Source organism: Nansenia antarctica, assembly GCF_963989245.1.
Source record: "Nansenia antarctica genome assembly, chromosome: 4".
NCBI lineage: Eukaryota > Metazoa > Chordata > Actinopteri > Argentiniformes > Microstomatidae > Nansenia > Nansenia antarctica.
In genome coordinates, this window is record NC_137689.1 from 27198406 (window position 1) to 27215465 (window position 17060).

The 17060-nt window shown below is 40.8% G+C and overlaps 2 protein-coding genes across 2 annotated transcripts; both read left to right on the top strand.

The window, feature by feature from the left end:
- Positions 1 to 769: 769 nt before the first annotated feature.
- asb12a (ankyrin repeat and SOCS box-containing 12a) lies at positions 770 to 3508 on the top strand. Its single transcript, XM_080528430.1, has 3 exons — positions 770 to 1316; positions 1826 to 2594; positions 2858 to 3508. Exons 2-3 carry the CDS (start codon positions 1832 to 1834, stop codon positions 3013 to 3015), a joined length of 921 nt encoding a protein of 306 aa, XP_080384556.1. The 5' UTR covers positions 770 to 1316; positions 1826 to 1831; the 3' UTR covers positions 3016 to 3508.
- A 5202-nt stretch (positions 3509 to 8710) lies between these two features.
- On the top strand, positions 8711 to 11916 carry amer1 (APC membrane recruitment protein 1). Its single transcript, XM_080528272.1, has one exon. It carries the CDS (start codon positions 8717 to 8719, stop codon positions 11840 to 11842), a length of 3126 nt encoding a protein of 1041 aa, XP_080384398.1. The 5' UTR covers positions 8711 to 8716; the 3' UTR covers positions 11843 to 11916.
- Positions 11917 to 17060: the final 5144 nt, after the last annotated feature.

Here is a 17060-nt window from a genome sequence, read left to right on the forward strand (position 1 = left end):
CCGACCACAGTGTGAAAGGGAAACGATGTCCACTGCATTTGAGATTTAACATGCTTATTGCTACCAAGGAATTATTGTTTGCTATCTGCAATTGATTGAATTGGGGTTCTTGTTTGCCATGGCAAGATACATATTTTTAAGGACTTTGTTGACTATGAATACCATGTACTATGTTTTAAATAATTGTAATGAGGCAGCGTTTGTTATCAATTTGTCCAACTTTCTACTGTAAAAAAACAAAACATGTAGGCTAGAACAATACGACTGTTGTATATATATAATATACTACAACTGATGGTGTTGTATCTTGTTGAAAAAGAACAAAATAAGCATTCCACTCTTTTATATTGAAATGTAACAAATATGATAAACATTCAGATATAAAAACAATCACTTTTCTTTCTTTAATCCTTAAACCAATCATATATTGTTGTCTTCTGTTAAAAACTATTAACAAAATCAGCCAACAAAAAGGATTCTACTCTTTTATTATTATTGAAACTTAAATATGATAAACATTCAGGAATGAAAACAAATACTAATACATACATTTTAAATGTATTATTATTATATACATTCTTTTCACCATTGTATCCTTGCGCCGATAACCCCACCCGAACTAAATGCGTGCCCAGCAGTGAACAATAATGAAAAGACGAATGTGGTAGAGACAAACACTGAAGGAGAAAACATCTTAATATAATTGATTGAAGTACAACAGCCTTGTCCGGCAGATGAGACTGATGACGTCTGCCATTAGTAAGGTAGCTCCTCTCCCGTTGATATTGTCGCTGTCCTAGTCGTGCGAACCCTCGAACTATAACCCGTTTGTAATTATGTTTCTATCGTGGCAAACAGTTCGTTCGTAGTTGGCTTATGTTTTATAGTCTGGGAATACATTTCGCCTCGCCAGTATTGACGAAGAGAGTGGTATAAAACACATAATCAAGGCACAACGGTGCAATATTGTTGTGTTTCCAAGTAGTCTTAAAATCCTCTTCAGAGATTCCGAGATTAGATCATTCCATGGAACGTGTTATGTTCATGTAAGAAGTGTGTAAGCCATTGATATATGGAGTGTAGACGTACCATTGTCATGGTTTTCATAAGTTGTCAACATCACCAATGTATAATTTCGAACTACGAAACATTGTTGGTTTTCATGTGATCAACAACGTTTCCGGAACTGGAACGTTCCATTCCGAGCCCTGGGCAGGTCACACTCGGGTCTCGCGGTTAGCTGGAAGCGGATGATATGCAATCAAGCACGGCTAGCTTGGTTCCGCTGATTCGGTGGCGTTTTCCTACCCCACTAGGTAAGTGTTTACCGGCCAAACCGAAGGCAACCCCGACTGGCTACAATGGCTACAGGAGTGTAAAACTAAACCGCACAAGGTGGAGACTAGAGAGGACTACGGTGGTGAGCCACCCCGCTGCTTGGGTCGTTTAAACGTACCACACAGTGACAAAACGTATGCACCCCTTTCTGAACGGATGTACCGAGCTATCCTCTCTGCCATGTATAGTCCAGTTCAGAAAATGTTCGAAATAAATGACGGTAAAGTCAGCCATACTGCCAGTCATAATGTGAATTGTTGACATAGCTAGTTTGCATGCTATCACTGTTAGCGGTTAGCCTGTCTACTTTCCTTTGCTGGGTCAATATCTAGCTAGCTATAGCCTACAGCTAATGTATTTAGCTATCTAATCGATTCATTGCTTTGACTCGCTTGCCATCTATTTTGCCCTAGCTAGTTAGTTATTTCCCCCAAAAAGCTGATTAATTTTTGTTTATTTACGGCGTATTTCACCTTTGTTGATACAGATTTCTATGCTTCACCTAAACATTGTTGAAGAAGAGCAAGACAACTGTGAAGGTCAACAGCTTCATCTGGCAGTGTCGAACAATGATGACAAACTCCTTGACGAGATGCTTTGTCAAGGGAATTACAGGAAGTTCATCAACAACAGGAGCGGCTGGGGTATTCCAGGCACACCTTTACGGATGGCAGCATCCAAAGGTCATCTGAGATGTCTGCAGGTGCTGCTGGCCCATGGAGCTGAGGTTGACTGTCTAGACGTGAAGGCTCAGACCCCACTGTTCACGGCTGTTTGCGGGAAACACTTGAACTGTGTTTTAGCCCTCCTCAGAGCGGGTGCTAACCCCCATGGCAGCTTGTATAATAACTGCTCTCCGGTCCTAACCGCAGCCAGAGAAGGAGATGTCGAGATTCTTAAGGAACTACTACAACACGGCGCTGAAGTCAACTCCAGATCCAAAGTGTTGTTGTGGACCTCCAGCGCCAGTGTCTCTAGTGGCCCTCTCTATCTCTCTGCTGTGTACGGACATTTGGACTGCTTTAAAGTCTTGCTGCTCTATGGGGCCGAACCCAATTATAACTGCTCTGATATAAAGCTTCTCAGCAAGTTTAAGCAGCCCAAGACAGTGCTTGAGATGTGCCTCAGATATGGCTGCAGGGTGGAGTACATCCAGCTCCTGATCGACTTTGGAGCCAACGTCTACCTCCCCACACTCATCATAGAGAAGTCCACAAAGCAGAACGAGGCAGTGGAGCTCCTTCTGAGGGAAAGAGGTAAAAACATCTTATAATTCTATAAAAAAACGTAAACCCACAATCTTTTGTTGATTGAATTCACTGCTGTCTACTGCAATTTGCCGCTGTTGATTGAACATGTTATTTGAAGTGTTTTTTTCGTTTTTTGTTTTCTGATTTTATTGATGAAATCTTAGTTCACTGAATTCACCAACTCTTAATTTGAACTTTGAGTTAAGTGGGGAATACCATGTATGTATCTAATACATCTCTGCCATGTATGTATCTAATATCCCCTCTAGGTTGTCCAAAGTCCCTGATGTCACAGTGCCGCCTGGCTATCCGAGGATATCTAAGGAAGATCGACAGAATCCAATCCATCAGTTGTCTGGAAATGCCATTAAGCATGATGAGCTTCTTGCAACACAAACCACAATCAACACCAACTATACATCTCTGATAACACCAACTATACATCTCTGATAAAGCAGTTATTGGAACAATGTTGTTGGTAGCGTTGTTGGCGTCTCCAATATTTTCAGGGGGGCAAACTTGTCACCTTTCTGCTAAATTTGACGTTTTTACCTCAAAATAGGTCATCCATGTGAATCGTGTAGATCTGCATACAAAATATTTTGGGTGGGGGGGGTGTCTAAGTCTCATCCAAGTCACATGATGCGTGAGCTAATCTTCCTGTCTGCTAATCTCCGCTGCTGTTGAAATAACTTTTAACTTCAGGCAGCTAGCTACTGTTCCAGACAGCATGGAGAACACAGTCACAGTAAACTGTTTTCGAAGTACCGTAATTGCAGGTGTTACGGTCAGGGCTGCCGCTACTTACACGCATCATTTTTAGAAATGGATGAAATTTCCAATTGGAGTGCTCGTTCTTTGCCCTGAATAGTTTGCTAGTGCAATTATGCACTAGTTATGTATTTTTCTTATTTACTGAAATTATGCTCCTAAATGTCGTTGTTTGGTACCTGTACTGTAGCAATGACAATAAAGTCCATTCATTCATTCATGTTTTCTTTTTTTAATGTGCATTGTCATGTCCATTTTTGTTCTCTCACAATGGGTGGAATTTATATGTGATATTACTTCTGGCATGTAATTCTATCCATATAAACGTAATTATGTAATGTAAGACATATGTCGGATTGAAAGTTATGGCCAGGTCCAAAGAGTCTGGGATTGGAGCTGTGTTGAAAGACATCCAGGACAAAGCATATTGTCAGTCACAAGTTGTAGAATTATAGCGTAGCTAAACTGTGACTAAGTCCATAACTCATCTAGGCAATTAGAACACTGGTCCCTCGTTGGTTTACTGTTCTATATTAGAGAATATGACCAGAGAACCACTATGGTGGCCATAGATTCTACTAACTAATCACTTCCACTGTCAGAATTCTCTTGGTCAACTGGACCTCGTTCTAAGATGAACAATAAAGTTAAGTTCATTCAATTAGGCCCACCCCCGGTGAAGTGGGTTTGGATGGTTGTATTGGATTCTATTGGACTTTATAAACAGGCTAGACATGTCACTCTTTGGATAACTGATCTCATACAGGTCACAGGTCAAGGCACGTGGGAAATTGTTTTTGGAGGAGCTATGAAAATGTTTTGCCCAAAATATACATACTTTGACCAAAAAAGGTATTTCAAGACTTGGATCATTGTGCAATAACTAAAATAATTGTGCAGCACTAGGATGTCATATATCAGCTAAAACATCAAGATAACTAATGTGGGCCTTTAAGCTAGACTGCATGCCACACAAGATAGTCGGATAGTGTTCCTGATCTGACAACTTATGTTTTCTAGAGTAATTTAATGACAATTATTGTAAAATAACAACAATATTGTCTTACGATTATTGCACTTGGTCATCCAAAGCAGTTTCATGATGATGGTTATTAATGACACCATTCATATTGATTATATTACTCAGCTTTTTCAATTACAAATACTACTTATGTAATGATTGTCAATCTTGTTATACCCTTGTTCCTCACATTTCTGTTAATATTAAAAGAGTGATTCAAAATATGCATATTTTTCATTTGTTCATCTGTAAGATGATGCTTGCAGATGACATTGATTGTACTGTAATCTTTTATTATTCAAATAAAAGATGTTGATGGGTAAAAAAAAAATATACGGTGCCATTTGGACTTCATAACTGTGAAAAAATAAATTGTTGATTTATCTATATTTTAATGTTCTATTATATAAAGGACATATCTAGCTTGCTGAAAAACATAGTGGTCGAGCTCAGGCACCTACATTTTATTTTATTTAGAATACCCTCTGTAGTTGAATAGGGCGAGTGTCTCCAGAACAGAGTGGACACATAACAGGGTGGACACTAACAGGGTGGACATTTTGAGTTAAAGTTAGCCTTTAGCCTGCCTGTGTTAGCATAATGCCTAGAATGACCATGAATACTTGATGAGGAATCTAATTTGCACTAAATACTTTTTTTGAAATTATTCAATTTGATTGATCTCCTCAATATTTAGGCATAATAGGGTGGACACGTTATGGTCAACCACAGTAAACTCACTGGATAAAAACATAAAAATTAGATGGTAAAAGAGGTAGAAAAACACACAGCTTATCACATTTGAAATCCCCTCCACTGATGTGATGTCACCTCATGAGAGTGATGTGATTGAGAAATATGGTTTTCTTTTAAAAGGGACATTAACACAGCATAACAGGGTGGACAGTGATCGCAGGGACAAGCAATATTGTAAGCAAAACCTTATTTTTTTGTACAAAATAAATAAAAAATGGATAAAAACTATATTTGATTTCAATAGATATTGATCAGGAAAATGAAATAATAATAACATATTTAATAGTTATTTTTTGGATTGAAGTTGAATGAACAACATCCCATGCAAAATCCAATTTACATCTTTAACCAAAGCTTTTAAAATGTAGAAAACAACAACTTAGAAGCCCATATCATTGTATTCATAATAAATAACAATTGACTATACATGAAAAACCTAATGGAATTAGTATTTGTCCAAATTTAGACAAAATACAACATGATTTAGTACTGGGGACGGAAAAGGCACCGTATTTTAAAAATGACCCTGATTACTTTTGGTGTTAAATTGACAAATTGCGATAACATCAATATGGATCTGAATAAAATAATTATATAGTTGGAAAGCCTGTTTATTTACCTTCACAATGACGTCCAACTTGTAAGGGTCATTTGTGGGATGAGCAGCACATTATGTGGGTAGCGCCCAAGTACAATTTGCCAAAATTCTCTGCCAATGCTAAACAGTATATTCTCCTGTTGGAATTGAGTCTTGTTTTGAGTTTGGTGAATTGGATGATTGAACTCTATCAGCAACAAGGAACAAACAAGACATTGGAAATTTGAGCCTGGCACCTCCTCATGCTGGTCACCAACCTGGTCACACGTTGCTGTGGGATGACGTCCATTTCTCAACCAGGAGTCATTGCAGGTCAGCCAGCGTGTTTATGTTGGTCACTCTAACACGTACAGCACGCACAAGCTGATCCCACAAGTATTGGCAGGCCAATCCATTCTCTACTTCCACATTCTGGAGGTAGTCTGTGATAACCCTGGCTGTGGGGGCAAGCGTTGTCATCTTGGAGGATGGAGTTAGGTCCCAGATTGAGGAGATATGGGATCCCCACTGGCTGCAGAATGTCATCCCGATGTCTCACTGCATTGAGATGGCCTTCAATGATGACAAGCCTTGTTTTACCAGTGATGTTGATACCTGCCCCCACCAAAAGCTGTTACTCAGCATAGCGTTCTCCACACTCTCCATCTCCATACTTTGACCCTGCCATCCAACTTCTGCAGACAGAACCTGGACTCATCACTGAACATGTCATTCCCCCACATGTTCAGGTTCCATTGTTGGTGTTGCCGACACCAGTGCAAACGGGCCTGACACTTGGAGCAGACACCAAATTATCACTTTATTAGGGCGCAGCACCCAGCAGGCCCCATCAAATACTACGTACTTCAAATCTACGTCATACCTAGTATGAATAGTACGCTAGTATGCTATTCCAAACACAGCCACAGTCATGTACAATTTAAACTCTGATCTCTCCACTCTGTTCAGCAGCACTTCTAGAAGTGAGTTTCAACCATGAGGGGTGTCAAACAAAGTGTTGTTAGCTTTTTACTGTGGCTGTACACAACTCATTTCCCAGGTTAAACTTGATTTTTACTGCCACTCTATCGAGCAGCACTTATGAATCAAGTGAGTTTCAAGTTGAGGGGTGTCATACAGTGTTATACAGAGTGGCTTTTACTGGCAAGCAGTCTTTTCTTTTGGAGGTGCTGTCCAAGGTCCTGGAATAATGTCCCTTATAATCAATAGGTACTCTTCTAGCAAATCCAGAGATGACAAAACAAATGACTAAATATTAGATAATTGATTTTATTTAGAACCACTAACATATTATGTATCCGAGTTCTAAATGTCTGCATTTCCACTTAAAAATGTTTGAGTTAAATGGGAAACAAGACACATATACACCAAAGCATATAATGTTTTCTTTTGTAGTAAATACACCCTATTATATTACAGACGGGCTGCTGAATGGAGTGGTAGTACAAATCAAGCTTAAGAAAGCCTTGGAAAATGTCCATTGTGTCCCCTATGGAGTCTAGAATCTAGATCACTTTGAACTGTTGGGCCACAACATTAAAAGGCCAACAGCACTCAGCATGACACCACCATGGTTGACACTCACTTGATTCATATTCTAGAAGTGCTGCTGAATAGGGTGGTAGTAAAAATCAAGTTTAGCCTTGGAATATGATTTGTGTAGTCCATTGTGTGTCCCCTATACAGTTCAGCAGTCTTTCATCAGGGTAATTACAAACCCTAAATAATACATTGAGAGCATTTTATGTTTATTACGTCATTTTGTGGTTCCTTTATCCACATTTACTATGTCATACTATTATAATGTTTCAACAAAGTGAACGTGGGTGCTTTTATTTTGAATAAATCCTAATTTCCCTACACCCGAGATAGGTGGGCGGAGTTCCACTATTGTCGTTCACAGGGTGCGTTCGTAAATGTGTTCTGAGTGTGCCGGAACGCACACTGGGCTAAACGTCATAGAGCGACCAAGTAATTTGATTGGACAAGAGGCATTCCATAAGTGCTGGTGAGATTTCCAGAGCGTATTTACGAACGCACCCACAGAACACAGAACACAGAAATGGTGTCTGCTGGTGCTAATCCACTGCTCAACACATTGTGTACAACTCAGTCTGGGACGTAGCTAGCGTTTCAACAATAAGGTGGGTACAGCTATGTATGTACAACACACATTTAAGCGTAAACATATTTGGAAAATATATCGCGAAATATGTGATAGCTATTGTTAACTCGTCCTCAAGTTCATGTAAAGCGGTCCTCTGTAGCTAAAACGCGTACCTTCTGAACTAGCGAACGTTTGTTTGTTAAATTGGATAACGGTTTTTGTTTGCCGCATTTAATAGTTAGCGAGTTGTATATGTTAAACTGAACAGTCAATTTGCAGGCCCATAGTAGCTCCTATACATCTAGCCCCTTGCTAAGTTAACCATGTATGTTGATGGTCCTATTTGGCCTCCGCCATAGCAACACGTAGCTACTGCTACCATGATTAGCTAGCTTTAAGCGTGCAGCATCTGCTTTGTTGTTGTGGTCTCTGATACTGATCATGTGATGATGAGCTATGTTCTGCTGACGGCCGTATCGGCGTCATGGCACATCAATCAAAAGATTCGCTGAATGGTCTTAGTGTTCGTTCGTGTTAGCTAGTTAGCTCTTGTCTTGTTTCTAGATAATAATAATAATAATAATAATAATAATAATAATAATGCATCTCTTGTCTTGATTGATAGCTAGCTATCAGTAATGCATCTCTGTTTCTCATGACCTGTAGCTAACGTTAACCAAATACGAGCTAGCTAACGAGCCCCCACAACCTATGTACTGTGAAACATGTTATAATCCTTTTGTTTGTTTTGCATTTGCAGAACATGGCAGCACATGCTTCTGGGTGACATCTTGGCAGTAGTGTTCTTTGCATATGAAGGTGAGGTACCCCATCATGCTATCAGTTCACTTCACCCTCCTGTAGATTGTGTTGCCATGGACCCCTGCAGAGGAAGTGAACCAGCAAGTGATACAAAGGATGTGTCTGCTGGAGGTGAGCAGACGTCCAACATGGGTGGACAGACCAAGGCGGAGCTTCCATCTGACCCATTAAATGAAGTCCCCGTTGAGCCACAGCCACCAGGGAAACTGCGCAGGACTGCTTTTAGGTTTTTCGGAGGACGTAGAAGCATTTGTGTTCTGCCCAGCTTCTTTGGAGGAAGGAAGAAAATTCCGAATCAGAAGTGGTACTCCAAAAAGGGAGTCAGCAAGAGCAAAACACACGATGGGGTTAGCAAGGCCAGCTGGGAGGACAGTTTGGGAAGTGGAGATTTTGAGTACCACAGCCAGAAACATGCTGCTGAGAAGACTCACCCTAACAGCTCTTATTGTGAATTCGGTCACCCCACTTGTGACCAGAAGTCTGCGTCTCTCCCCCGACCCAAAAAGGGGTTGAGGGGTCTTTTTAACAGCATCAGGCGTCACAAAAAGAATAGAAATGTTGAATTAGAAAAAAATGAAATGGTTGCATTGTCTTCTCATGTCTCTTACGAAGAGGTGGTGCCTGCTATTCCAGCTCACAGTGACCAAAATGACACAGCGTGCCTGGAGAGTTTGTCAGAATCCGATGTGCCTATCGCAGCGACTGTTGAAGACGGTTTGATTGTTGCGCTTGAATGTATTAATGTTGATGTGATAGTGTCTGAAAATGCAAAACAGGGAGGGAGTCTGAACTCTTTGATAGAAGATCAGTTGAGAGGTGGGGATATGGCAGTAAAGATAGATAACCCGAAAGAGCACGAAGGCACTCTTTGTGCAAGAACAGAGCTTGCTTCTCTCCCTAACATAAATCCTGAATCTACAGTGAACAGCCAGCTGCCTGTTGGCTCATCGGATCAGATCAGCATGATGATTTTTGGTGATGTGGCCTCTCTAAAGAGCTTTGACTCACTTACCGGCTGCGGTGACATCATTGCTGACCAAGACGATGACAGTATCGCAGAGAGCACAGTGTCAGGGGAAAGGAGTCGAAATGCAGGCAAAAGAAGTTCTTGTTATGTTACCTATCAGGGTGGAGGAGAAGAGATGGCCACCCCGGACGAGGTGGATGGGGACTATCTCCAAAACCTTTGGGAGAACGAGGCTGGGGAGGATGGTTGCTATAGTGACAGCCAACAACAAGGCTTCTCAGAGGAGCACACTGAAAGTCCTGAGGAGCCGTTAAGTTCTTACCACATGGACATGAGCAGCACCAGTACCAGCGCTCTGGGAGTAACAGAGAGCACCCTTACATCAGGAGACGTTCTGACTCCTCAGAGTGACCATCAAGGGTCAGTTCCTAACAGTGACGAGGGTTACTATGACTCCACCACCCCAGGGCCAGATGAAGAGGGACGTGACCGAATGAGGATGGACAGACTACCAAGAGACAGTTACAGCGGTGATGCTCTTTATGAGCTTTTTGAGCCTGATGATAGTCTTATCAGTCCACCATTCGAAAACATGTCAAAGCTGCCCAAACCTGATCCACTTGAGTTTTTAGACATACCAGTACAGGGCAATGATGTAGAAGGACACCCTGTTTTAGCTGCTGAAACCGGTTCATTGGAAATGGAAGATGCCGGGACAACTAAGCTTCAGCAGGATCTACAAAGCATGTGTAAACCATCTAAAGAGCAGCCTCTGCTCCCCACAGGCAGAGTCCTCCACGACAAACTGAATACAAAAACCCAAGGTTCAACTAACGAGGACCAGGTGAAACCAGAGAATCAAAGAGGAAACAACATGCCACATGAATCACATGCCCTGAACGAGAAAAGTGACGGTAACAGCGATAAAAAGCTCTGCGACGCGACGTTTGGGAACACATCATCAGACACAGCCTTTGGCAACGTTGCCTCCAAAACATTTGGTTACTTAAGAGATAATGATGAACTTTCCCAAAAAAAGAAGAATGACTTGGAAGATGACCTGACCGTTTGCTTCTCCCAAGCCCTTGTGGATTTTACAAAACACTCAAAAACATTTAGCGGTTACACTGAAAGTATCGGGGGCTCTGAGTCAAACTCTCCCTTTGCTCAAAATATGCAGGCCCTCCCAGCCATTGTCACATTTGATGTAGTAGACGTGGATAATGAGGGGGAATATGACCAGCAAATGGACATGGTTATTGAGGAGGACATTGCATCGCCTTATGAAGTATTTGAAGACAGCTACCTGCAGAAGGATGCGTTTGCTGAATGTGACTACCGAATGTTTGACCTCTATGAACAGAGCCCTCTCAATAACACTTGGGGAATTGCTAGTCTCCCACGTCACCTCAGCCTTACGCGAGTCAATCAGTCCATGCCCAGTCCTCTGGCTCTGAACAGGAGGAGCAGATCCCTGGACACAGACAGCTTAGAGTTAGAGATGACTGACATGTATTTAGAGAGGGACGCGTTAGTGTCTTGCCCTAGAATTGAGAGAAATTCAAATCAAGTGTCCTCACTGAACCGCCCCAAAAATGGACAACCCTCATCTTCAAAAATCAGGGACAGTAGCAATATCATGTTTCCATCATGGCAACCAGAGACAGATGGGTCCTTAATCGTACCTCGGGGAGAAGGGAAAAGAGCACATCCAGCACACAGTCTGTATCAAACCCAAGCCAGACACAGAGGATCATTTCGTCAGCCCAGTAGTCGAGTCCCAAACTGTAATTCTCAACGTCTGATTACAAGCCAGAAAGTGTCCTGTCATTCTATCCCTCAGAATACAGGGCTGTTGAATAGACCGTCTCATCTTCCTTTGCCATCAGAAGCTCGTCTTTCTCAAGCCCCTTCGGTTTTGTCTGGAATCACTGGGGAAGACTTGTTTGTTAGGTCAGATAAGGCATCAGATGGCGGAGGTGAGGCCCTGTTCTACACACCCACGGTTAACTCTCATTCTTTCAGTCCACACAGTAAGCTGAGGCCAGTGGGAATCACCCAGGGAATGCCTCATTTCTGCTCTGACTCTGTCACTTCTGTAAACCAGCTTTTCTCAGAGGAGCACATGGACTTCACCAGTAAAACAAGAAAAACTGCAGATATAGCGTACCCTTATGGATGTAACAAACACATTACAGGAGAAAAGCCCTAGCTGAAATGGACAAACTCCTCCACACTCAATGTAGACTTATATAGCCCATGTTTTCATACTATGTGCCACCAAAGACAACCTCTAGTATGTTTACATCACTGAATATAGAACGATTGTCTGTTACTTTTTTTTTTTATTACACATGGCAAATTTGTTGGTATTACTGATAAGCTATTGTATTCCACTGTGATGTAAAAGCCTTTTGCGCCAGAGAAGGAGGAGGCCTGTGCTATCATGCTGCATTATCTTATGAACACAATCATAACAATGGTAGGCACTCCCATGCAATCTTGTCATTGACATGTTGGCCCTGAGAATGCCTTGCAGAGTTACAAATGATGATTCTTGCATATCAGTAGGGTACACACAGTCCAGTTTCACTATGTCAAATGTTTGTTTGTTTAATTTCTTACGGAAAGCTGTTTATTCATGGTTCTAGTAGGATGGCAAATCAGAATGTAATATTGATGCATATGTATTATGTACCCTCAACGAGAGCATATGTAGCCTCAACGAGAGGATATGAATTGCAGTGCCTCTTGGTCTATTAACCTTTTGAGATACCATGTCTTGTTAAGAGAACAGCGCTGATGTTTTGCATTTTCATATGGCTATATTTCTTTGATATTTACTGTATATTATATTGCCTACTGTTTACATTTTGTATTCATTTCATCATGCATAATTTAACACTTGTGTTTGTACTGTTAGTTTCTGGTTTGTGTCAGAGGTAAGATGTTACTCTGTGGTTGACATAGTTGAAAGTAATGCTTTGTATTTTAGATTTGTACAGCTGTTGTACAGATATTCTAGAAAAGTGAACCGATCCATCTGAAACTGACAAAGTTTAGGTTAGATAATCATGACGCATAAGACTTAAAGTCTGTCACGCTGTATTTTGTATTAGTGTTAGGTTGTTAGCATTATTTTGTCTATCGCAACGGATAATAGATTGCTGCCTTGCACTTAAATAAAGCATCAGTACATTTGCTGTACATACCAATGACAAAAAGATGGGGATTGTCATGAGACTTTTTGGTAACACAACTTTTTCAAGTTTGTAGTTTTGTCATTCCATTTCCTTATTTCAGTAATTTTGCTACTTTGTAAGATATACATGTCACATCCTATACTCACTCATCAACAGCATCTGATATTGTTACATTTACGTCCTCCTCCTTCCTTAAAGGAAAAGAAAAATGTCATCTGTGAAACAAAATTCTCAATGCTGATTATTTTCTCTGTTTGTTTCTGTATCACTACAAAATGAGTTCAATTCATTTGTTTTATTCATTGAACACTCTGTACAAGTTTAATGTAGTATATTTTGCATTAACATTTAAATAATTTTGTTTGACAATTGTCTCTAAAATTTGTCTCCTGTCATTTTGGGGTTCCATTTGTTGCCCAAAGAGACTTATGTTTTTCTAATGTTAACTAAAAGATAATGGAAGTACAGTATTACCCTTCTTTATGTTCTGTATCATGGAGAGCTGTCATTTGATCAATTCAGATTTTCAACAACAAGCCGCTACATTACACCACACTACGTTTCTGGTTTGTCACATACATTCTACAGCAGTATACAAGTTGGTGTTCATGAAATAAGTAATAAAATCATAAAAACACAATTCCATATCAATGTTGTCATTTTATGTACAGTGCCCAAGTATTTGAAGTGAAGCTTTTTTTCTTCTTTTGGCTCTAAACTCAAAAATGTTTGCATTTGAAATTAAATTTGAATATTAAAGGTTACATTTGAATATTAAAGGTTAAAGTACAGAATGTCAATGTTTATTTGAGGGTATTAATAATACATATTTAGAAACAACAATACTTGGACAATTGGCTTGACAGGTATTTCTGACTAGTCATGTGTCTTCTGTTTCATCATTTGTGCAGGCGTAAGAGAGCTGTCAATGTCTAGTCTTGATTCTAGGCTTTGCATTTGCTTTTGCTGCATGTCTTGTTGGTGTCTGCCAACATGAGGACCAAAGATGGGTCAATGAAATTCAAGGACAGCCGTTATGATGCAGAAAATTCTACATAGTTAAAAAGAAAAAGCACTGGTTCATCAGTCGCAAACGGTCTGGTGGGCCCAAGAAGACCTCTATAGTGGATGACTGAAGAATGCTCACCATAATGGAGAAACAACCCAACAACTGTTCAGATCAAGAGCACTCCAGGAGGTTTTATTTTAGGTTAATTTTGGGAGAAATGGAACCTTCATGCCTTCAGTAACGCTCATACCTGTCACAGCTTTCTGGGTCGACAGTAGTCGGTCGTTGTTTGATTTGAGTCTTGTATGAACACTGTCAGAATGGGACAGTGCCAATTACAGGACTACTACAGTATTACAACAGCAAAGGAGATGTCAATTCAGAAGCACACAATCCTGGGCCATTTCATGGCACTCTTGACCAATAGCTAGTTCTAGTCTGGTTTGGAACCTGCCAGAGATGAAACAGAGTAGCATCAAGGTCAGTTTACAATGTCATCTGTAGTGAGGGTGCCTTCAAATGCCTCCCCATCTGCTGTATAACCATATACAGACACTCAGACAGGGTTTAGTTGTGTACAGTGGGTTTATAATGCCATGTGGCTACTGGCAGAGTGAGTTGGGGCAGATTGAGTAGCATGGCTGCCAAAAACCATAATATTCACAATGAGGATGAAGCACATTTTAGCACTGTATGTATGACAGGTATCTCATTTTGTCAATTAAACAGTGATTAGCTCAAAATGTAAAAAGAAAAAAGGAACAGGTCAAGATTATACATTTATTGGTGGGAAAGCATGTCTCTTTTTATGTGACTTCTTTAAATGCATGACTAAAAGTGTGACTTATATAATGCAGCACATCCGGCTTATTTGTGTATACAATCTTGTTAATTTCATCTTTGAATTCCTTTCAGTGCATTGTTGTGTCATTTTTTTATATAGAACGTTTGAAGTTTGTTGGCAATGCGTGTCGACAATAAAACTGGAGCATCCAAAATAAGGCACGGATGTCACTACTGAGAAAATAGAGAAATGCATCCAAATGATGTCTTACCCTGATTAAAATTCAGCTCTCCTTATAAAAGCTTTGACGTTCAGTTGTGACTGCCTTGTTTCAGTTGTCCCATTTTTACTGTGTGTGCAAACTGTCCTTTGTGTCAAGAAGACCATGAGAGCGGAGCTGTTTTCCTGAGTTATATAATTCCTTGTGCTCCTTGAACTGTAAACACATTGAGATGAGGGGAAATGCTACTCTTAAGGTTGCCTGGCCTTCATCCAAGACCTTTTGCGGACAGCTACTGTGAGCAACACAGTAAATAGGGACTATTCTTGCTGCTCTTCTCTTTTATATACTATTTTTCTAGGTGCTCACTCATGCTACATCTCTATATTTGAGACTGCCAAAACAGTCTGACTCCTCAAATTAACAATTGAGAGGAGTCAATGAAATTCAATTGTTAGTTTAGTTTCCGGCATAACTTACAAGGTATGGTGAGGTGGGCCATGTCTGGGTCACTGCAGCACAGTGCATCCACTACCAAGGCTGTAGAAATATGTAGATTTCCTTACTGCAGTGGTTTAGCTCCACTCTAATGCTGCAGTGGTCCCTGGTCTTAGATTTCACTGGATTTCTACTCTATTACACCCCTCTCGTTTGATTTAGTCACTAGTGAAAGCAGGGTAAAAATAGCAACATGCCATTGTTTGCATTTATTACCACAGGAATCAAAATGATGTGTGTATGCTGTCATTGTCACTGAGCCTCAGTGAAGTGAATCTACATTATCTTGTTCTAGTTAATGAGCTTCTCTCATTTGAAAGATACAGGTAAACAAACAGACGTGGCAGGGCAGAGGAGACTCATTCATTCTAATAAGAAACTACTTATTATGAGATAAGTATGCAAGACTGCTGCCGAGAATTGAGGCCAGAAAAGAGTAAGGGGGAAAAGGTTTCCTCTGCAGATTCTGAGTTAATGCTTACAGCACCATGAAACATGAACTGGCGATCGTTTTTCTTACACCATGGTCTAAATTCAACGTCTAAACAACAAAAATGGTGTTTGATTGCCAACTCATTTAAGAACAACTACATTGCTGCACAGCAAACACACAGTGCTTTTGGCTTCTCATGGACATAATCTACTCGTCTGTGGACAAAGCTAAATATCCTAGATGTGTGTGGGGTTCCCCAACGCCACCACTCTCCTGGTCTCTTCACTCGCTCCCAGTTGCTGCTTGCTTCAAAACAAGGCCCTTGTCTGGGAGGAAGTTGAGGGAACAGCTGATCTCTGCTTCCTATAAAGAGAGGCCAGGTCAGAACTCTGCAACATCTGCTGCCCAGGCGCTTCCCCACTTTGACACTTCACATCTGGATATAGTCTGTCTACTAAGTAGACAGGCCCAGGCCCTGACTTGGAACCCCCAGGGGAAGCGGAAGAGGGGAAGACCCAAAAACAGCTGGAGGCGGGACACGGAGGCAGAGCTGAAAATACATGGTACCAGCTGGGGAGAGACGGAGAAGATAGCCCAAAGCCGTGCTGGATGGAGAAGAGTCGTCAATGGCCTATGCTCCTATGAGTTAAGGGCCTAAGGAAGTAACTACGGTAAGTAGAAGAAGAAGAGAGGACTTATGCCAGACGAGCTGTGGTGATCATGTGCTATAATAAGACACTGCTATGGAGACTAGACCATTCTAGCTTATTGTTGAAGTCTATGAACAAAACTATGCATGATCTCAATGCTAGGTCTACATTGTCTGGATTCCGAACTAATGTATTTATGTGTTTTGTGAGGTAATATAGGCCAACATTTAATGAAGAGGACAGTACATGGAAAAGAGTATGGCAACATGTCTGTTCTACAGCTTGGGCAAATGTATTGGTATGAAATGAAATAAGTACTTCTTTTTTTTTAAATCCTCTAACATTGCATTGGTGATTATGTAAGATAATAAGATATTTTATTTATGAAATAAAAGGCTACCACTACTGCTGTTTAATAAAACATTCAAATTGGATTCAAAGTGTAATGGTTTTTATTTTGTGTGTGAAATGGAGTCTCAGAACAGTAGTGCTAAGCCCTCTCTGCTCATGCATGTGAGCTGCAGGACTGATAGGACAGCAGAGCAGCACTCCAATGAACACTGGAGCTCAGGGCGCACCCGGAGTGAAAGTGACATGTCCACAATCTCCTCTAAAGGCACCAAGAGGAGAGAT